The 22,367-nt window shown below is 35.3% G+C and overlaps 2 protein-coding genes, 1 long non-coding RNA gene and 3 pseudogenes across 3 annotated transcripts; 3 read left to right on the forward strand and 3 right to left on the reverse strand.

Moving 5' to 3' along the window:
* Nucleotides 1-545: 545 nt before the first annotated feature.
* On the forward strand, nt 546-2,267 carry LOC145638354 (xylulose 5-phosphate/phosphate translocator, chloroplastic pseudogene; annotated as a pseudogene).
* Nucleotides 2,268-2,658: 391 nt separating this feature from the next.
* On the reverse strand, nt 2,659-6,740 carry LOC145638355 (uncharacterized). The gene is made up of 8 exons (XM_081689323.1): nt 6,332-6,740; nt 5,997-6,053; nt 5,802-5,877; nt 4,938-5,017; nt 4,783-4,832; nt 4,624-4,708; nt 4,393-4,491; nt 2,659-3,245 (listed from the first exon to the last, which is right to left on the reverse strand). The coding sequence occupies exons 1-8, from the start codon at nt 6,614-6,616 to the stop codon at nt 3,024-3,026; spliced, it is 954 nt and encodes a 317-aa protein (XP_081545449.1). The 5' UTR covers nt 6,617-6,740; the 3' UTR covers nt 2,659-3,023.
* Nucleotides 6,741-7,920: 1,180 nt separating this feature from the next.
* Nucleotides 7,921-10,836, forward strand: LOC145638356 (uncharacterized). Its single transcript, XM_081689324.1, has 4 exons — nt 7,921-8,191; nt 9,495-9,621; nt 9,726-9,798; nt 10,343-10,836. The coding sequence occupies exons 1-4, from the start codon at nt 8,164-8,166 to the stop codon at nt 10,607-10,609; spliced, it is 495 nt and encodes a 164-aa protein (XP_081545450.1). The 5' UTR covers nt 7,921-8,163; the 3' UTR covers nt 10,610-10,836.
* Nucleotides 10,837-11,517: 681 nt separating this feature from the next.
* On the forward strand, nt 11,518-13,675 carry LOC145638357 (uncharacterized). The gene is made up of 4 exons (XR_014114647.1): nt 11,518-11,700; nt 11,789-11,842; nt 13,218-13,287; nt 13,372-13,675. It is a non-coding gene; the product is annotated as an uncharacterized LOC145638357 (long non-coding RNA).
* A 215-nt stretch (nt 13,676-13,890) lies between these two features.
* Nucleotides 13,891-15,190, reverse strand: LOC145640622 (flavonol sulfotransferase-like pseudogene; annotated as a pseudogene).
* Nucleotides 15,191-18,920: 3,730 nt separating this feature from the next.
* On the reverse strand, nt 18,921-20,378 carry LOC145638358 (flavonol sulfotransferase-like pseudogene; annotated as a pseudogene).
* Between the last annotated feature and the right edge of the window lie 1,989 nt (nt 20,379-22,367).

The following is a 22,367-nucleotide window of genomic DNA, read 5'->3' on the forward strand; positions in this document are numbered from 1 at the left end:
TGTTTATTATTATTTTTATAAATTATTCATTTTTAAGGCCGTGGTCTTACAATTCATGATTATCATGTTTATTTTTAATACACTAAATGATCGTTATGTTTAACATGTTCACTTTTTAAATACTAAATGTTCATTATTTTATGTGTTCATTTTTTATTACTGAATATTCATTTTTTTATGTGTTCATATATATATATATATATATATATATATATATATATATATATTTTTTTTCTTTACTAGAATAAAAAAGATTTCATTAATAAAAGATGGTCAAACAACACTTACAAATAATCTCTAAAAAATCTAAAATTTTACTACATGTTCATTTTATAGCTAATGATACAACTAGAATAACGGTAGAATAGCCGCACCAGGATGCAGCTAAGACTAATCGGGAGCATTTACTACACTCAAACTCGCGTGTAACCCAGTAGCCAATTCTGATGCTACCAGGTCCAGCATATACGAAGCATATTTTATTTGAAGCCCACACAAAGTCAATACAAGTACAAAAGTTACAAACAAAAGCCCTAAAACTTTCCTTAGATTGAGTTCCTAATTTGTGTCATCACCTCCACCATTCACTTTAATCACCTTCTTTTTTTCTCTCTCCTCTTTCTCTCTCCTCTTTCTCACTCTTTCTCTCTCCTGTTACAGTAGTTCCCACAAAAATGCTTGCTTTAAATCTGCTACCCTCTTCTTCTCTTTCTCCTCTCAACAACTCTCATAAACCCTTCAAAAACCCTTGTTCCCTCCTTCCCCCAGTTTCAACTCTCAAACTCAGAAATTCATCAAATTCATCCCCAAATCTTATTCATTTTCAATCTAATTCCAGAAATCTTTCAACCCCATTTACCAATTCAATATTACCCAACAAACCCAGATCCCATTTTTTGATCCCACATTGTTCATCTTCAACCTCCCCTGAATCTTTACCCTCTGAATCCAATGAATCAAATCCCAAATCAAAAACCCTAAAACTTGCTCTTGTTTTTGGGTTATGGTACTTCCAAAACATTGTTTTCAACATTTATAACAAAAAAGCTTTGAACATTTTCCCATTTCCTTGGCTTTTAGCTTCTTTCCAACTTTTTGTGGGTTCAATTTGGATGCTATGTCTTTGGTCATTTAAGCTTCAAACTCCCCCAAAAATCACCAAACCCTTCATTTTAGCACTTCTTGGTCCTGCACTTTTTCACACCATTGGTCATATCTCTGCTTGTGTCTCCTTCTCTAAAGTTGCTGTTTCATTCACTCATGTGATCAAGTCTTCTGAGCCTGTTTTCTCTGTTATCTTCTCCACTTTCTTAGGCGAATCGTACCCTGTTTCGATATGGCTTTCAATCCTCCCCATTGTATTTGGGTGCTCCCTTGCCGCGGTCACCGAGGTGTCCTTTAATTTGCAAGGGTTGTGGGGTGCTTTGATTAGCAATGTAGGTTTTGTTCTAAGAAACATTTACTCTAAAAAGAGTTTACAGAGTTTTAAAGAGGTTGATGGATTGAATATGTATGGTTGGATTAGTATAATCTCTTTTTTCTACTTGTTTCCGGTTGCTTGTTTCGTGGAAGGACCTCAATGGGTTCAAGGATATCACAAAGCAATCGAATCAATTGGTAATCCAATGACATTGTATGTTTGGGTTTTGATAGCTGGGGTGTTTTATCACCTCTATAATCAGTCATCTTACCAAGCATTAGATGAGATTAGCCCACTTACATTTTCAGTGGGCAATACTATGAAGAGGGTGGTTGTTATTGTGGCAACTGTATTGGTCTTCAGGAACCCTGTTAGGCCTCTTAATGCTCTAGGTTCCGCCATCGCCATCTTCGGAACGTTCTTGTATTCACAAGCAAATGCAGCTCAGAAGGCCAAGAAGAAGCTTGAAGGTGAGAAGAGTAGCTAAAAAACAATACTTTAGATTTTTTTTGTTGTAGCAAAATTTTGGCTATGTTGTTTTAAGTTTTTAACATTGTTTGCATTATGTTGCCTTGATACTTAGATTTTATAGGATCTTTTTGTTTTCATTAAGGACACCTGAATTAGACTTGTATGAGTGTATCTCATTTCGTGTTTAGTTTGGGAACTTAGTTTTTTTTTTTTTGGTAATTTGTGTTAGAAGTCTTAGAACTTGGCATAATTGTATCAGTAGGTAACTTTTTGGCTTTGAAATGCTAAGTGACATTTTTGGTTCAAAATATTTGTATTCTTGTTGATTATTTATCAAACACATAAAATTGACATTGATAAAAGTGAGTTAGAATAAGGATTGTTATTGAAATCCCGCAACAAGTTTATGAAGTTGGATTACATATGACGGGAAATTATGGGATTTTTCGATGTAGGTTATATTGGTATAGAAATAGAAATTCTTGAGAGATCATTCAGGAGCTCCTAAAATTGTTTTCAGGGGGTTCATAATTTGTGCCCAAGAATATAACAGTTCTCTGTATTAAAAAGAAACAGGAATCCTGATATTCTTGAAGATTATGAAGTGTTCTGCACCACTATATTCTTCAGTAATGAACACGAAGAAGTCCAAATCTAAGAAACGCTGGCAAAGCCATTGCAGTTTTCACCAAAACTTTAAATCACAGATGCCATCTTCATATATCATGGCTTGTGGAGTTGTGGGACAAAAGTGTTCAAAATGCATAGGATTGCAAAAAATTTCTTTAATAAAAGACCAGAAGTAACAGATACACTAGTGAATACATGTACAAGCTTTCTGTAATGCAAACTTACTTCCTAAAGAGCTAAAACAAACTCAAAGTTAAATTCTGCTTGTGACCTCCCTCTGTCCCTTATTTTTTGCACCATTTGACCCCCAAAAAAGCTATCACAAAAAGTAGATCCATGGTGGAAAAAAAAAGGAAAGAGGGAGTATTAATCAAGCTAACTGCAATGTAAGCCTGAGAATTAGCAAACGGAGAGCCTAATAAAAGAAAAGCTTCAACTGTGTGATCTGTATCTACGCAGATTAAAAGAATGAGCTTAATGCAGGCTTCAACTGATGATAATATTATGTTCCCTTCTGATACAATCGTCTATACATTTTAGCACCTTCAAGTTCAGCATGAATCTCTCTCTCAGTTCTAATCCCCATGGGATTACTTAGAAGCCAACCATCAGGATCGCAACCATAATTAGGGTCAATGACATCAATGTGTAGCATATCTGGCACAATATCAAACTGATTTCTCATGTCAACTGCCACTTCATGCACATCAGACTGCACAAATACCTGTTTTGAATTGAAGCATGAAAATCAGAAACCAAGGAGTTGAGTAAATCTGGGCTGTGATATGGTATCAAGCTAAGAAATTATCATTTAAGAGACTTGAAAAGCAAGCTAGCAGATTGGCATTGAAATAAGCAAACAAATGTTGGTGAATGCTGGAGAAATCTACAATAACCTAGATAGAAGTATAAATTCACTCCATTTCCCAACCTTAAAATAAATTCTAGGAAGAGGAAATAAATCGTGGGTAGAGGGAAAAAGAAGGTGAAATTTTAAAGAAAGATGACACTTTAAGGTCTTAAAAGTGCGCATTATAGTAGCTGTTTTTGCCCCTCATCTCGTGCATTGCACAAGTTTTATAGCTACTGAGGACCACAAAGAAGAAGTACCACCATAGTACAGTAGTTAAGTATCTGTACTTCTGTAGAAGGGTCAATCTCCAACAAAAAGTTCTCTCAAAGCTTAAAAATCAGCTTTCAAATTCTCCACTTTTGAGAAAATTTATATACTAACCCTTTCTGCATTGATCCCCTCTAACTTCACTAATCCAAGAAGTGATCAATATCCTAACCTTTAAACTTGCCTACAAATGATCCAATCCAGATGTAGTGGGAGCTGTGCAGGCTGACCATGTAATCATGTGTAGGTAAAAAGCACAACATATTCAAGGACAGTAAAAGCAATAACAGCAACGCTGCCACCACGAAATCTGAATCCCCCACAGGCCACAGGCATGGTGTGGGAAAATTCAGACTTTCGGCTTGTAGGTAGCAAAGAAAGGCAAAGTCTAAGCAGTGCAAGAGATAAGTAGAAAATAAAACCGAATTATAAGATGTCACCACCATGGTTAAATAATTCACCAACCCCCTTACCAATTTGCAATTCCAAGTATCCCAAAAATTGAATAAAAATAATTACTATGTTCGAAAAAATCGTTTCATAGTGTTATAAAGGATGCCATAAAACTAAATTTCCCTAAGTTTTCATTATGTAGACATAAATATATGATTGTGACCCTGAACATATTGCGAATTAGGTTATGATCTTAGCAATCAGGATTCAGGTATCTAGGCCATTGGGATAATTGACCATAGACAATGAAATGGTAACCATTGCCTATGCTGCATGAGCTATGCTAGATAAAACTTACCTGTCCACCTGATGTTAGGTTATCTACAATGGAGTCAACCAGTGGCTTCTGCAAAACCCTTCTCTTATGGTGCCTTTTCTTGAAGTGGGGATCTGGACACTGCAACCAATAAAGTCAATAACAGACCAAGTTTACTCAGAAGAAGCTCTTTTATGACAGAATGATGCAATGACGTTAATAGGCGATGCAGCTATAACATAAGGGAAGCATACTGAGATAAGATGAACTCACCAGGATCGAAACCAATACCAACGGTCCAGGATAAGAAGATGCCAACTGCTGGAAAGATATTGTAGCATTGGCAAACATGAAATGTCTGAAGCATAAGTACAGCATAATTAGTCAGCGAACAACTCATATCAATATTCCATATAAGTCTCAGAATCTTACGTATTAGAAAGACTCAGTTCTTTGGCCCAAAAATTCGAACGCTTCACCAACTGCACGTAGAGAAATTTCCCAGAGTAACCATAAATCCATTATGTTCAATAAGATGTAGCTAAACCAAAAGTCCAAAGAAGTAGCCCAAATGTCTAATCCCATACTTTTTTGCGTATTTCAAGTCCCAAATAATTATTAGAACCAATGTTCCTTTTTGCTAGCCATAAGAGAAATCTGCCACTACCTGAAATTACTATGATGTCAGGCACTAAAACACAATTTCCTCACAGCGACAAAAACAGCAATCATAATTGTCATAAAAATGAAATACACAGGACAAGTATGTGGGTATCTTGTTATCCAGGGTAAAAAGTTCATGAAACAATTTTCTCCCCCCGATTACTGCACGTCTGCACCTAAGTGTGCTTGACTCTATAATCCACTATAATCAGTTAAAACTCTTCCATCATCACCTTATTCATGATCAATATGTCCCTACACACATAGTAGCATCAGCCAGATGTCAAAGTAGGTGAAAATAGCCTATGTATAACTAGAAACTCTTCTGATAGAAATTTGAAGGCTGAAATGTCACACAAATCTTAATGACATTAATAAGAATTTCAACTAATGCACCTAGGATTCTAGGAAAGGGAGAAGAGGCAAAATAAAAGTAGTATGAAGGTAAAATTGATGCTTGTATGGAAATTGACATTAACTATACAACTGCAACACGGATGTGGAGACAACAGCCTGCATGTCACAAAGTTAAAAAAAATGGAGCATAACTTATACTAAGTTAATACTATGCCATTCCCCTCATTCACAATTTCTCTTCCACTTTTAGACTTTAGTCCATCATCCACCCTTTGCTTCAATGTTTCATCTTTCCTAAGGTCATGAACTCATGATAAGCAATTTGGTTCAATGATCAAGTACATTGCGAGTTTTTCGATGTAAAATATCTCATTCAACCACTATCAAACCAATGAGAGGCATTAAATATTTAGAAGAAATGCATTCAATACCACAGCCAATGTCCACCATCAGAGGTAAATAGGAGTCCTTAAACACATCATTCCAATCAGGAACCTCTGCTGGTACCTATCAATTGCAGCATTAACACATAAAATCAACTTCAATTCTCTCAATAACCCTGAAAATAGAACGACTTAAGATACCAAAAACCATAATTTGGAAGTGAATTAGTGAACAACACTTACAGATAATGCTGTACTGAGAGGATTAACATGCTGCCGGACTCGAATATTACCCACCTCCTACATCACATAATATAACCATGAAAATCTGCTCCATCAAAATACTCAATACAAACAATTTCATGCTACCAAGAAATCAATCAAAGAGTATGAGTCCACTCTTTAATGGGCAACCTCAATCTCGCCATAAATTATTGTAATTCCGTCTCATATAAAAATTACAAGCACCCATCTTTGAATGCAAGTTCCATTAACATGAACATAATAATCAAACTTAAGCTAGAAATTACAGGGAAAGTGTTAAAAATGCGAAAGAAATGAATGTGGAAGAATTAAACCTCGCAATTAATTGGAAGCTTAAGGTCAGCATACTCCAAAGCAACAAGATTAGGGCTTCTAATTACATCAGTAACACTGGCAGCTTCAGATAAACTTGTGACCCGAGTTCGAACCCTTTGCCAACCAGAATTGAAATTAAAAATGGGATTTTGAATTGGGTAATAAAGATGATGATGATTGTAAATTGAAGATTGAGAAAATAAGGAGCGGCAAAAGCAAGAAGCAGCTTTTGGTAAGGTCATGGTAATAGAAGGTGTTTGGAAGTGAGAGAAAATGACAGCCATTGTTGCTTGAAGTTTCTTCTTTGATGTGTATTTTCTGGAGAATTGAGTTTTTCTGGGAATTGGTATTGGGGTTTAGTTTAAAGCTTGAATCTTTGTACAGTAGTATTGTCTGAAATCGGACTAGTTGCTTACTTGCTTTGGGTGATTAGAATATTGGATAGACGACGAATTTTGGGCTCCTTTGTTGGTCTGTTTCTTGCTGGGCTTGGTATACTAGTCATTAAGTCCACTACTCCCCTCTCCCCTTGAGGAGAGGGAAGGGACGGAGTGTTACACCTTTATCTTGTTCCCGAGTCCTGACACACATATAGACACAGAGATAGATGTATCTAAGATTATACTCCGTATTAGTTTTATTCATGTTGAGAATTTTAATTTAAATACCAATTAGTTGTAGGTGTAATGGTGATTGAGATTACACTTGGTAGGGAGGACCCATGTTCAATCACCCTCAACAACAATCGGGAGGGGACTGGAACCTAACCACCCAGAACTGATCCCCGAATCCGGATTAGCCAAAGGGTAAAGAAAAAAAAGAATCTTAATTTAAAAGAATTAAAGTGATAAAAAGGACAATCGAGAACAATTAAGGATTTGTATTGGGGTGGGTGAGTTATTCTTTCTATGGCAGTTTTCTCTTTGGTCTTTAAATGATTTAAATGTAAAATGGGAAATACTTTGTAATTTATGCTCAGAGCTTAGTAGCAAAACAAGTACTCTTTCCGTCCTTTAATTAGATTCCTACTTCTCCATTAAGGGACGAAGGGAGTAACAATACTTGAAATTTAATTAAGTAGTAGAGTGAAGGATTGAAATGTGTATGTACAAGGTTTGATTCAAAATCTTTGGTTATTATATTGTTTAATGCTTAAATTGTTCTCGTTTAGATTTAAATGAGTGAATTATTGTATATAATTTATTTTCTTACTTGAATTCTTTGCTTATTTGTATCATTTCTCTAGTTCTTACCGTATTATACTTCGTATATGTCTAGAGTACATTATTCAAACAAATTAAAGTAAGACTCTTTTCCACACGAAATTAAACATCTTAAAATTTCTTTGAAAGTAAAAGACTCATAATTAGAATCTTTTGGCAATTAGCATTGATTACAATCAATAGAAACAAATAACAATCTTGGACCCATTTGGAATCTATACAAATACAAGACGTGCAATCAAAGTAGCACTCAATAAAATAGATCCAAATTGAAGATATGATTAATGATAATCAAAGGTAGAGATTAGAGAAGCTTCACTAAACACTCACACAACTTACTAAATAATGCCACATGTAAGGACAGTGGACCATACAACATTACAACCTCTGAAATATTCAAACTATCATCTTCAATTTTTTTGGTTAAAATATCACAAATTTCGCACCCCAATAAATTAAAAATTAAATTAAATTAATCAAATTCTAGGACTTTTGTGATTTTGGGTATTTAGCAAGTTAAACATCATTTGTTTTCAGGTGGTTCTTCATCTTCTTCGGATCTTGCAAACTCAAAGACTGGGAAATTTCTTTTATTCTTTAAGCGGCTAATGGGTCAGATTTTGGACAAAATCCAAGGTAATTTAATCTCACTCTTTAAACTAATTACAGTTTGTTCGAATTCATTTATACTTGCTTTCTATTTTTTGGTGTTTAATGTTGAAATTTAATAAATACCCTTGATTTCAATGGGGTTTTGTAAGTGTTATATTGCAGAATTATTGATTTTTATTTACTTATTCGTTATAATTGTTGTTATCATGATAAACCCATGATCAACTTAAATTAGTTAATCATGTTCGTTTTTTTTTTTTTTTTTTTTTTTTTTTTTTAATTTGGGGGGGGGGGGGGGGGGGGGGGAGAATTGATTAAAGTAGCTATCTCTTGGATTTGCTTCTAGTGAGAGGCAGGAAATTTATCAAATTTGTTCTTATATGATATTATAGGAGTTTTAAGGTTGAAGTAGTGTATAGATTATGATACTATTAGCATCTAGAAAAAGTGGAGAATCCCATGTATGCTTTATGTGTACTTGTGATGTGAGTCAGTTTGAGGCTTGAGCTGTCTTGCTTTGGAGAAGGCAGGCGAATTCGATTATACTAGGTAACTATTAGTATCTAGAAAAAGTGGGGAGTCCCATGTACGTCTTTGTGTCATTTGGTTTTGAGATGGAATCTTACTTGGTTTAGCGTAGTAAGCTAACTCATTTTGTCAATTGGTTTTGAGATGAAATCTAACTTGTTGTAAGTGGTCCAGAATTCCATAGAGGCGGGCTAACCTATTTCCAAGTTGAGAAATTAAAATTGTTAGTGTTAACTTGCATAACACGGAGTGTAGATGAGGTAAAGAAGTAAAAAAAAGGTTACCTAATATACAGAAAAACACTTATTAGAGCTTATTGGACTTTATATGATTATTGGAAATAATCTTTACTTACTAGAACAACATAATTGTGAATTGAATTCGTGTAGCCTAAAACCCTCATATGAACTTATCTAAACATTTTTCTCAAACGACCTTCTTTACAGCTTGTCGAAGACATCAGTCATCAAAATTTTCACTCATAAGATTAGATAACAACCCAACTTCAGTAGGTGGGTTTCTTTAATGTGAAGAGAACAAAGCCTAAATACTTCAATTTCGAATGGCATGGAGTAGGTTACATATCAAATCCTTCATCTATAAAAGTCTACCCTTTATGGGAAGGATTATAGGAAACGCTTGAGTGACAAAAGTGACAATAAGGATTGAATGATGCTTTTTTTAGGTTTATAAAATATTTGAAATATATCTTCTTATTGATTAATTGAAATTTATGTCAGTGTATTTACTTGATTACTATATACACCCTGATGATGGGTCATATTGCCATCTTGCGTAGGTAAGGAATGGAGGAAGAAAAAAATCAGGAAGATAACAGACAAAGTGTTTGATCGTGTACAGACTCAGACTGGAAATATCACACTGTCGTTTGAAGAGCTGTATATAGCTGTCCTGATAGTTTACAAGTGAGTGGTTTTTTCCATTAGCTACATCTAAGTCTAATAATCCATATTAATTAAAACTATGGTTTCCATGTTAATAAAATGGTACAAATGCCTTGCTGTTACAGTGATATCAATAAGTACTTACCAGGGCCACACTTTGATCCTCCGACAAAAGATGAAGTCAGAGGCTTGATGGAGGTACTTTCAGCTTTATAGCACTTGGAAATTTTGCATGTCTGATAGCATCTCTGTAAAGGCTTTGTTCTTTCAATTGTCAAACCGTTGTTTGAACTTATCAAAACTTATCCGTTGTTATTGACTTATTGGAGTGGAACTTTTTTTATTTATTATGAACCCCGTTTTATTTTTTCCATGGCTAGTATGAACTTCTGTAAGTTGTAATTTGAACTTTTCCCTTATCTGAACATGTATTTCCTGAAACTTGTTCATTTAAGAATTTAAGGTGAAAAGAACTAAGCCAACAACAGAAATAAGACCATTTCTGTTCTTGAATCTTATCTCCGCTAAATTTACAGTGACAACTATGACCTGCTTATGGTATTAATTGGTGATAAAACTCACTATATTAGATCACGGAATTTGCTGTTTTGAAATCAGTTTTTCTGCTAATATTGGCTTGAATCTGTTTCCACTTCTCAGCTGTCAGCACTGCTTCTCTTTTTTTTTTTTTTTTTAATGGCATGACTTTAATGTTTGGCATTTTTTTAAAAAATAATTGCAGAAATGTGACATCAATTTGGATGGGGGAATCAACCGAGATGAATTTGTGAAATTCATGCTGGAGTTAACTGCTGACACATTTAGCACGGTGAGCCAGGGACTGATCATCAGTCTGGTGGTGGCACCAACAGTAGCTTTAGCAACAAAGAGGGCAACCGAAGGTGTCCCAGGCGTGGGGAAAGTGGTGCAGAAGATGCCTAATTCAATTTATGCATCCCTTGTTACTCTTGCTGTCGTTGCAATCCAAAACGCTACCCAGGGATACTGATGACTAGAGTTTGTCAATAATATTATACATATTATTTTTCCATTTTTCCATCTATATCATCTTCTCTCAGCTTTATCTAAAGCTTGTGAGGAGATTCATGATGTTGAAAGCATAAACAGTAACCATTGTTGTAAGAACTAACAATTTGTTGCGTGCTGTCTAATGTTTCAGCTTATTAATTAATCTGCAAACTGTCTAAATTTCATTGTAAGACGGTGATTATGTTATGCTAAATGTCTATACCAAGTTACACACTACTGCATTAGTCGTGCCTAATTATCAATGGTTTGTTTGTAATGACTAATGAGGAAACATACTCAATTCACCATTCAACGATTTTTTTAACTCAACTCCTTGGGAGAAGGTATTATCTTAAAGACTTAAAAACCATCCACAAAACTTTAACCAACTACGGAGTAAGTTAGTTGACACACTCATTTGAGCAAATTTATTAAACAAGGTTATGTATACTTCGATGTTCCTATGTATCTAAAAAAATTCGATTCAAATTTAAACTTTGATCTCCCCTCTCCCCCTAGATTGTATCTACTATTATAGGTACTAAGGATTTGTTTTCATACGATTATTTTCAGTTCAGCTTTAATAAGTTCAGTTCATTTCAGCTCTTAATTTCCTCCTCTTATAAAATATTCATTTCAGTTCAGCTCTAATAAGTTCAGTTCAGCTTAGTTCAGCTCTAATAAGTTCAGCTCAGTTCAGCTCATTTCAATCAATGAAAAAAGGCCCTAAAGCACTTTAGTGAGAAAGATTACACCTTTTAACTTTGAGGCCATTACCCTTTTTCCTTTACTCTCGAAATATAATCGTAAGAACTAAGAACTAGTAGGATCCTTCTTCTTACCTTAAAAAAAAAACGAAGGGTACAGTTTGGAATGTGGCGTATGCTCCCCGTAACTTCATAATTTCACAAGTTCAAGTGTACAACTATACAAGTACTCCCTTGTCTCTACAATTCAAAAGAGTAGATTTCTGCGAAGTCTCTTAAAAGGTGCCCAGCAATGGCAGCTGCTGCATCATCTTCTTCTTCCCAAACTTCTCCATCTTCAGACCCAAAATTTGATCTTGTTGAGGTATTTCTCTCTCCTCATCTCAATTAAATAACTTAATTCATTCAAATTACGCTAATGCAATCTTTCGTAACTCCTCAATTTTATGCAGATTAAACGTCATGAGGTTGCAATTGCAGAGCTTAACAGTCTACCTTCTTCTAGGGTTAGATTTCAACTCATCTCTATTTTTTCTAATTTTTATGCCTGATTATGAATTTCATTTATTTTCTCTTTAAACCCTGAAAAATTGATTCAATTGCGCTCAAATAGTGCTAATTTTGGTCGTAATACTTTGTATTATTACTGTATTCATTTCAATTAGGTTTTTTTTTTTTTTTTTTTTTTTTTTGGGGGATGAATATACAATGGAAGAAAACCCTAGGTTTGCAGTGTAGTATGATATGAAGTGTTGAATTGCTGATTGATTACAATATATTTAGAGGAATTAGGGGAAAGAAAAGCATTAGAGTGAGAATAGGAAGGAAAAGTTGTAGAGGACAATGAGAAAGGAATTATCTACTTCTATTAATCATAAACTCATACGGAGTAATAATTGAATGATACATTGTATCGTGTAACGAGCATAATGTGCCCAAAGCATCTGTGTATGCCTGTTCATGTTGGACATACGGAGTACATAATTACATTATACATAGTTACATACGTAGTATAATCCAAGTGCTCCAAGAGTTGGAACAATGGAATTTGGAAGTCTTGGAACTGGCTTTAAATAGTTTCTCCTGTTAAATGGTGGGTGTCTTAGTGATGTGCAGTATACTTTTGGTATGGAAAGAATGCCTGAATGGCATGGATTCGCAGCATGAAAATCATAGTAGGGGTTTTCATCATATTAAGTAGTGAAGGAAGAAGCAAACAGTACATATGTATGGCTAAGGTGAGAGTGTTTTCAGTCTTGGAAGCGCTCTGGTCATATGATGTTTTGGTTACATGCAATTTAATCTTATGGAGTTGTACCTTGGTGGGGTGCAAACTAGGACGTTTAAGTGATAGTGAATGTTGTAAATCTTTTTTGCCTATGTATTGGTAATGTTCTTCATCATTTCTGCCATTGGTGCTGTTTGTTCATTGCTTCTAGTTTTTTACCTTCTAAGAGAAATAGGATATTTGGGGGGGGGGGGGGATGGGAATAAAAATTGTCAAATGCCAGAAAATAGAAGCAGGGGGGCGGAGAAAGAATGAAGCATGTTTAATTTCTTCTGATAAGGTGTAGAATTGGGGAGGATTCTAAACTTTGACAATTGTGATTAGGGGAAATTATCTTGTACCATAACTAATGTGTTAAACACAAGCAAGATGAAGTCTTGAAATATAATTAATTCTATAAGAAAGCCAATATTATACTCCTGAATTCTATAATTATGCAAATTTGGAAATTTACTTGGCATATGAGATCTGTATTTTTTATTATATTTGCTGGTGTTGTTTCTGCTGCAAAGGAGTGCACTTATGATTCACTTATGACAATCAGTATTTAACTGCTACTGAATCCTCTTAATTTTTTTTTTTTTTATCTTCAGCATGTCTATCTGAAGAATGGAAACATATTTTTCCGTACAACCATCCAAAAAGCAATCACATATGAGCAGAGTAAGTAAAATGATTCAACTATTCAAGATGGCGTTGTGTTAGTTTCTCATTTTTGAATTAAAGTCCTTGGTGATTGATATGCAGAACAACTTGATTTGGCCAAGAGTAAGCCCCAAAAGCTCAATTGAGGTTGATGACATCTAGTCACACTGTTAAGCATGGAACATAATTATCTGGCATTTGATGGCCCAAAGTGTTGTTGTCATCTTGATCTTTTGGTGATAATTCAGGGTTTGATCCAGGGCTGTGAGGTTTTTGACACCTGAATGATATCAACTGCTTTTCCCTGATGATGAATGGTGATGTTCACTGAACTCTTATTCCCTTAATTTGTGCAGACTTTATCGCTGCTGATCTTTTTACGTAGTAAATTTTTGCATTTATACAAGTATTGAGTTTAGTGTGTGACATATTTTAGGGAGGCTTGTAGTGTATGTTCATAAAATTTTCTCTTCTTTCCAAAAAATTAGCCAACATTACACTACTGTTATTTTTAAGTGAGTGAAGGAGATTAGTTACAATCTCCAAAGTCCCAATTTTTCCATAAGAGTGTAATTTCTAGGAGGTTTTCATGCTTTCATTAAATGCTCCATATAATTTCCAAGTTGTTAGGATTTTATGTGCACCATCATTCTTTGAGAACATACTTTAAAAGAAACACTAAAACTGCCAAGTTATTCAAGTAGATTCTTGATTTTATTATAGAAACCAGACTCGTGAAGAACCCAAACTATGGTCCTGAGTTTGGTAAGGAAAAATGTTAGACAAAAGAAAAAAAAAATAACAGCAACAATGACAGCGTCAATGACAATGACTGAAATGGATAGCTCGTTGAAGGTTGGCTTTGCAAGAGTAGGGTTGAGGGAGTAACTTAAAACACAACCCAGTACCTTCAAGTTTATCTTGCATGAGTTTATTCATCCTCTCAACCATGTTAGGTGTGAAGTGATTGATCCAATCCCCTACCTCTCCTTTACGAAAGAAAATCTTGTTCTCAAGTGACTTCATGACCATCTCTGTGCCTTTATTAACCTCCAATTCCTTCATATTCTTGATGCTACAAAGGTCTATAATTTCGTGAATAACACCATCACTCTCTTCTCTAGGCGAAAATGGCTTACCTATGAAGTTAGCCAATTTTTTCAACTGTGATACTGGATCATCCTTTAAATCCTCGTACTTAAGGAACAATACCTTGTCCGGATGCTCTAAGCTTGCCTTCCAGAATCCAATCACATGTTCGAAGAAAGGCCCACATGGGTGTTTCCCATCATAAACTTCCTCAAAGAAATCCTCCATAGAAGGGGATTTGAAATTTTCTCCAAATTGTTTCTTCATAGACTTAATGCAGAAGTAATATAATGACACAAGTGTGTCAAAGGGATTTCGACAAATGTACAAAATCTGACACTTAGAAGTCTTAATGGATTCAGGAAGGGATGTGTAGGATAAATGAATGTTAAATAGCCTAGGTGAAGTAAGCTCATTAAGATGGTGATAGCAAGGGTAATCAAAGGCTCCACTATAGAGAGCCTCAAGGCTATGAACAAGTTCGTGTGGATTAGTATTAAGCAACGGGCTTTGATCAATAGGGTGGTGGATACGGTTCACAGTAGCAAAGAGTAAAGATTTCAACCAAGTGGTACCGACTTTCATAAGCCCAGCTATGATAATATCTGTGTCTTGAGCAAGAAAGTGTCTTTGTAACATGAATATACTTTGGATATAGTTACCTCCATACCAGAAATTCTCATATTTTACTAGTTCAATTAGCTCACTGCCCATGAAGGAGCATTTTGGAAGGCATGCATCTTTTTTCGAGCTCGCCTTGAACTTCTTTTTCAAGCACTTGTAGTGTCTCCTGATCTTGTGTTTGATTTGGATTCATTGTGGATGAATTCATGTTCTTACTTCTTAGCTTGAGCTAAAGATGGAACCCAATATTGAAAGGGTTTGTGTATAGCCGTATAGGAATTATATAAACAAAGCTCGGGATTGAAGTGTTTTTATGTGAGAAATATTAAGAAAAAATGAGTTTAACATAATTAGGGAAATAGTGAATTTAAATAGGAAGTTAGCTATATATTTTAAAGAATTATTTTAAATATTAGCTTGTGGAAAGATTCCATGTTTAATTGCTATATTAATAAGATTAAAACTGAGCTAGCTTAATAATATTATGATAAATCTTTGATCATGGATACTTATTAGAAAAACAGTTATTAAAACTTATTATAGTTACATACAAAATGATGATTAAATCTTTGATCAATCAATTATCAACAGTAGCTAGCTGTGATTTATATTTTGCTGTATGCATGATCTTGGCATAGCTTGATTGTAGGCTTGAGTTTGTCAACGATAGTTATCTTTGATATACTCGAATGGATGGTTACCTCGATCTTCATAATTTCGTATAATTAGTTCCGTAAACAACATGCATGAAAAAAGTGGAAATCAAATTGAGAATTTTGTGTTGCATGATCATGTCAAATGCGAAAAGGTTGACACATACAAGTATTTCATTACAGTATGAATTATTTTTTATACTAGCATATACTCTTGAGCACTTTGTTCCGTATGAACCATCTTGTATGCGCGAGTACTCAAATGTTAAACATACTTCTTATGAAGTGTATATATTAAAAGTAGAATTACCTAGTACAAAATACAGTTACTAATAGCATTGTAATGATGTGTGATTTTTTGTGTTCGATTTTCTCACAAGTCAGCAACGAACATCGCTTTCTTCACACGAGATAGAAATCAAATTGGAATTGATTTTGATGACTAAACTCATAAACCTAGAACAAAGATTTTACAATGAAGTAAGCCTCATGAATCATGTCAACTTGTCATATAATATCAAAGGATGATCATTCATATTCATGCCGCCCCCCCCCCCCCCCCCCCCCCTAACTCTATTATATTTGTTTTTTCGGAAATTTCATGAAATGTCCCTAATTAATTTTTTTATTCACCAAATACCCATCAAAACTTTCAAATATACCAAATACTCCTGAGTTAAAGAAAAATGTCACCAAATGTCCTTAATGACTAACGGTGTTAATATGCCACGTGGCAGCCTCTAATTAGTTGTTGTAATATTAGTTAATTAATTATTAAAAAAAACTTTAAAATATAAAAAAATAACTAAAAAAAAAAATGCCCCAAGACCCACCCCACCACCGGCCCCTGCCAAACGGCGCCGGCGGCGGCCGCCAGCTCCCACCCCTCCCCCTGCGCCGGTGCCGACGATGGCCAGTCCCCCCACCCTCGACACCCCCTCCCCTACCCCGAGCCCCCTCTCCCTCCGTTTCCCCTCCCTTTAAACCCCTCCCCATCCTTCGAAAACCCATCCTTCGAAAACCCCCCCTCCTTCGCGGCCGGCGTCCAAACCTCCTCCCCGGCGCCGGCGAACCTTTTTCGCCCCACCCCCCACCATCCCCACCCCATTTCCAACCTAAGCCACCACCCAAAAAAACCGAAAACCCCCAAATTGATTTGGGGTTTTTTCGATTAAGGGGTTTTTGGGTGGTGGTTTAGGGTGGAAATGGGATGGGGATGGCGGGGGGTGGGGCGAAAAAGATTCGTCGGCGCCGGGGAGGGGGTTTGGACGCCGGCCGTGAAGGAGGGGGGTTTTCCGAGGGACGGGGAGGGGAAACGGAGGGAGGGGGGCTGGGGTAGGCCGGGGAGGGGGGGGCTGGCCTCGCCGGCAAAAGGGACCACCGGCGCCGGTTCTAGCTAGGGGTAGGGGGACCGCTGGCGGGGGTGGGTTAATTTAATTTTTTTTTAAATATTAATTAATTGATTAATTATTTAAAAGAGAACCAATTACAGCATGCCACGTGGCATAATTAACCTTAATGACTAACGGTGTTAACCGCCGTTAGTCATTAAGGGCATTTGATGACATTTTTCTTAAACTCAAGAGTATTTGGTGTATTCGAAAGTTTTGATGGGTATTTAGTGAATAAAAATATTACTTAGGGGCATTTCATGAAATTTCCGTTGTTTTTTTTTAAGCTATTGGTTTATCCTGAAATGAACTTTTTTTTTTTTTTTTTTACTGAACTTAATTATTTTTACTAAATGTGATTTGAATAAAGTGAAGAGATTTAGGCGTAAAAATAGCAATAGCAATAGGTGATACTAATAATAATAGGGAATAGTAAGTAATAATAGTAGTATGTGTAGTAAAACATTCAGTTCTGTTCTAGCTTAAAAGAACATGACCTAATTAAGCGGAAAAAATTTACGTAGTATATGGTACTACTCATCTATTTTATATCAGTTTACACTAATAATTATATTTTTGAAGAAGTAGAATTGTATTGTTTACAAAGAGAAATAATTACAAATTTACAATGGTTTACATACAAATAATAAAGGATGACTTAAATAAAACTAACACAACCACACGCAATGCGTAAGCGTGTCGACGTATTTATGAAAATCAATCAATACTGATATTGTGATAATATACAAATGTATTAAGATGATATCTTTGACTTAGCACTTCTGGATTGTATCTAGCTGTTATAACATGTACTATTGTAGGCTTGATTTTAGCATTGAGTTTGTTTATGATAAATTATCTCTGACATCCTGGAATGGATCACTGTCTCGTCGATCTCGATCTTCATTTAAGGGAATTATGGTACTACAAATTATTAAAAATGCATGTTCAAATTATTTTCTGAAATGAAACTACATGCATGAATGAAATTGGTGGAAAATCAAATTAAGATTATTGTATGATCATGCCAAAATCAATTTTGTAATGAAAACTGGATTCAATGCTTGCACATTTTCGGCTTTTTATTTTAAAAAAACTTATAGAGTTCAACCCGCCTAATGAAATAGTTCTAGATCCGTATTTGATTCTATAATAATTAAATTTATTGTTGGGGGAAAGGGCTTAAATTGTTTCAATAATTTTTATTATAAAATGTACTTTTCCATTTCCGAATAGTCATGTTTGGTGGCTTTATACAATTTTTGAAAGAGCGTTACATTTGCCATTTTAAATAATGTTGATAAACTTCCTCGCAAGAGCCACAACTTAGGCCTCACAAGTCACAACAGAGCTAAGGGTGATGGTACATTGATACCAAATCACCCTCTAATGACTCCAATATGAACTATCAGTCTATCACACATTCATATTATCATATATGGTATGTACGGAGTAAAAAATTTTTTTCTTTACAAAGTATCAAAGGTAGTCAAAGTTTTCTAACTTTAATTTTACTACACGAGAACAAGCCTAATGACAAACTAATTTGACAATTAGCTTGACATGTCACATAAGATTTTTAACTAATTGTATTGTAGCTAATTTGAGCTCCAATGGCTAGCTATTAGCTTATAATTTAAATGAAATTTTTTTAATATTTCATTTTATTGACTCTTATATTTTATTTTATTTCGGTAAGTTTTTCTTCAAGCAAATTAGCTTGGCGTTAATTTGCTTAACCAAGATAATTGCATTTTCTAGCTCCAATGGTCAAGCTAGTAGCTAGGGATTATTTAATAATGCAAATAAGTGCCTAGCTACAACCATTGGAGTTACTCCGAGTAGTAAAAAGGATATTGTACGATTAAATACAACTTAAGTGATCTAACAAGTGTCATCACGTGTTTAAATGTTCATAAACACCAGATTAAATACAACTTACAATTGGAAGACCCAAAATAAGGAATAAAACAGATAATTAATCATGAGGTGAATTTATTTACGAAATTACATACATAGATAGAAACTAGACAGATTCATCAGGAAGAAACAATCTTAATACTACGTACAATATTTGTGAACAAAATGAAGAAAAACCTCATGAAAGGACAAAGCATACGTATATATAACCCAATAAAATGGCATGGATGATTTGCAAGTAATCAACATTATTATTGAGGAAGCAACGTAAAAGATAAACCAGTGCCCTCAAGTTTTTCTTCCATCAATTTTTTCATCCTTTCCACCATAGTAGGAGTGAAATGATTAATCCAATCTCCGACCTCTCCCTTCCTAAAGTAGGTCTTCTTATCGAAGAACTTGTCGATTGCCTTGTCGTCGCTCTTATTAACTTCCAATTCCTTCATAGTCTTGATGCTACAAAGCTCGATTATATGTGTTATAACACCTTCACTCTCCTCATGTGGTGAAAATGGTACGCCTATGAATTTAGCCAACCTTTTCAAATGAAAAGTTGGATCGTCTTTCAAATCCTCATACTTAAGGAATAACACTTTTTCTGGTTGCTCTAAACTTGCCTTCCAATATTCAACAACATGTTCGAAGAAAGGGCCACATGGATGTCTCCCATCATAAAAATCTTCAAAGAATTTCTCCATAGAAGGGGGTTTGAAATCTTTTACTTGCTTCTTCATGAAGTTAATAGAGAAAAAATATAGTGACACAAGCATATCCAAGGGATTTCGACAAATGTACAAAATTCGACATTTTGAATTCTTCATGGATTCAGGAAGAGATGTGTAGGACAAATGAGTGCTAAAAAGCCTCGGCGAAGGGATGTCATTAGGGTTATGTGAGGGATGCTCACCATAGAGTGGCTCGAGGCTATGTACAAGTTCATGTGGGTGATGGCTAAGCAAAGGGCTTTGAGCAACGGGGTGGTGAACACGGTTGACAATAGCAAAAAGTAAAGCTTTTAACCAAGTGGTGCCGGTTTTCATGAGACTACCAATTATAAGATCGGTGTCTTGAGCACCAAAGTTTCTTTGTAACTTGAGTATGTTTTGGATATACATATCACCATACCAAATGTTTTGATATTTTGCTAGTTGAACAAGTTCACTACGCATGAAAGGAGATTTTGGAAGGTTTTTTTGCACCTCTTGAATTTTTTCTTCATTGTTTTCGAGAACGAATTTTGTTTGATTTTCACCATTCATTGTGGATGAATTCAAGCAATGTTTTAAGAGATGGGATGCACACTAACTAGCCTTGTTTATATAGAGTAGAAGTTTGTGAGTGATGAGAATTATCATGCATGCACAATCATATTTATAGTATGTAGTGTACATGTAGTCTATATATGTCGACAGTCGAATGAATTTTTATGAAAATATCAATATCAATGAAATACATGAACCTTGCAAGTTGCTTAAAAATATATTATATTTTAGTACTATGAAGAGTTTGCTAGCATTTTACTCAATACTCGTATTATTTATGGCCCTTGTCATGCAACTTTTGTTGTGGTTAGTATTAAGAATATTTATTTCCATATATACTCACTACTGAAACTTTTGGGGGGTGTTAAATACCGCCAACATTATTTATCAAAACCGCCAACATTTGATGTAAAGAGACAATAGTACCCTTACTATTTCTTTTTCTTTTTTCCCTCCCTTTGACCATCCACGACCAACATTACTGTCACCAACTACCCACACAACCACATTACTGTCACCAACTACCCACACAACCACATTGGGCAGAGGTGAAGGACAGCGGCAGCACAACAATGTAGGGAGGCGGCGGTGGTGGTTAAAGTTTTGTGACAGTGAAGGGGTTGGCGAGTACAAGACAGCGACGACCGCGAATACGATGGTGAATGTATTGACGTGATGGTGGGAAAGGGGATACTTTTTTAAAAAAATTATTCCGGCGTCATCAATCGGCAGTCAAAACTGGTGGACATCGCCGGTAACCGCCGTCCAAAACCGGTTACCGTGTAGGTTGACCGGTTTTGGCCTCCGGTTGACCACGGTTTCCGGCGTCCAAAACTAGTCAACCGGTACGGGAATCGGTTTTGAACGCCGATTACCATGGTGGTTGATCGGTTTTGCGCACCGGTTGTGTTGGTCGCCGGATTTAAAAAAAACACCACCTTCCTGCCGACGAAGGAAGGTGGTGGGTCGTCGTTTTATTGATGGTGTTGACTGCTTCTGTTGGGCAATATAAAAAATATAAGACAATACCTCTTTGAGGTTGTGGACCTTGATGGTGGGTGCTGGTGGTGGACTGGTGGTCGTGGACTTGTGGTAGTGTGGGAGGTGGCGGTGGTGTGGGTTGTGGAAGTGGTGGTTGCTCTAATTTTGATGGTGGTTGATGGTTGAATTTGAGTGTTGAATCTTGATGAACTTAGGAGAGAGATAGCCAAATTGGGATAATAAGGGTAATCTTGTCTCTTCATTACTTTTGTTGGCGGTTTGATAAAAAACGTTGGCAGTATTTAGCAATTCTTTTAAAAAATACTAATAAAAGAAAAAAGGGTTTTTCTACATGGTACCCTTGAATTTTTGAGTTTTCTACCTTGTACCCTTCTAAATTAAAATTTCTACAAGGTGACCTAGAGTTATTAGTTTATTTTACATTATACTCTTGAGTTTTTAGATTGTTCTATATGGTACCCTTGAGTAGTAATATAAATGGCTCTAAATTAATTTGACTCAAACCCACACCACCTAAACGACTTATTTAGCACCATCAAATACACAACTAACATGTTTATTGCAAAAAAAAAAAAAAAAAAAAAAAAAAAAAAAAAAAAAAAAAAAAACTAACAACTTGAGTCCCTCTAAAACAAGCTCTTTTAGTTAAAGTATGAGCAAAATAAAGTTCTTACCTTCCATCTCAAATGATCATATAAAAGTTCCACTAAATAGCGAATAATGAAGATTGGTGATTCCTCCATCTAATATAAATATAGAAGTGGTAAATAGATCATTTAGATGGTGTCGGTTTGAGTCAAATTAAGTTAGAGTCATTTAATTTACAACTCAAGGGTACCATGTAGAAAAACCCAAAAACTCAAGGGCACCTTGTAGAACTTAGGATTTAGAAGGGTACAATGTAGAAAACCCAATAACTCAGGGGTACCATGTAGAAAAACCCAAGAAAAAACATTAGGATATTTTTATTTGTTTGTTTCTAGCTATATTAGGTTGTTTAAGTTAATTTCTTGTTGTAACAATACTTAATTACTAGTAGGAAAAGTTGCAGTAGAACACTGGTTAAATATTGGACATTAAGCTGCAGTAAAAAGCTTTTTCTATTTGGATTTTTATTTCTTTTCACTTTCTTAACCAAAAACTGTTTACTATTAGTA

This window comes from Chenopodium album, chromosome 7 (genome assembly GCF_948465745.1).
Source record: "Chenopodium album chromosome 7, dcCheAlbu1.1, whole genome shotgun sequence".
Lineage (NCBI taxonomy): Eukaryota > Viridiplantae > Streptophyta > Magnoliopsida > Caryophyllales > Amaranthaceae > Chenopodium > Chenopodium album.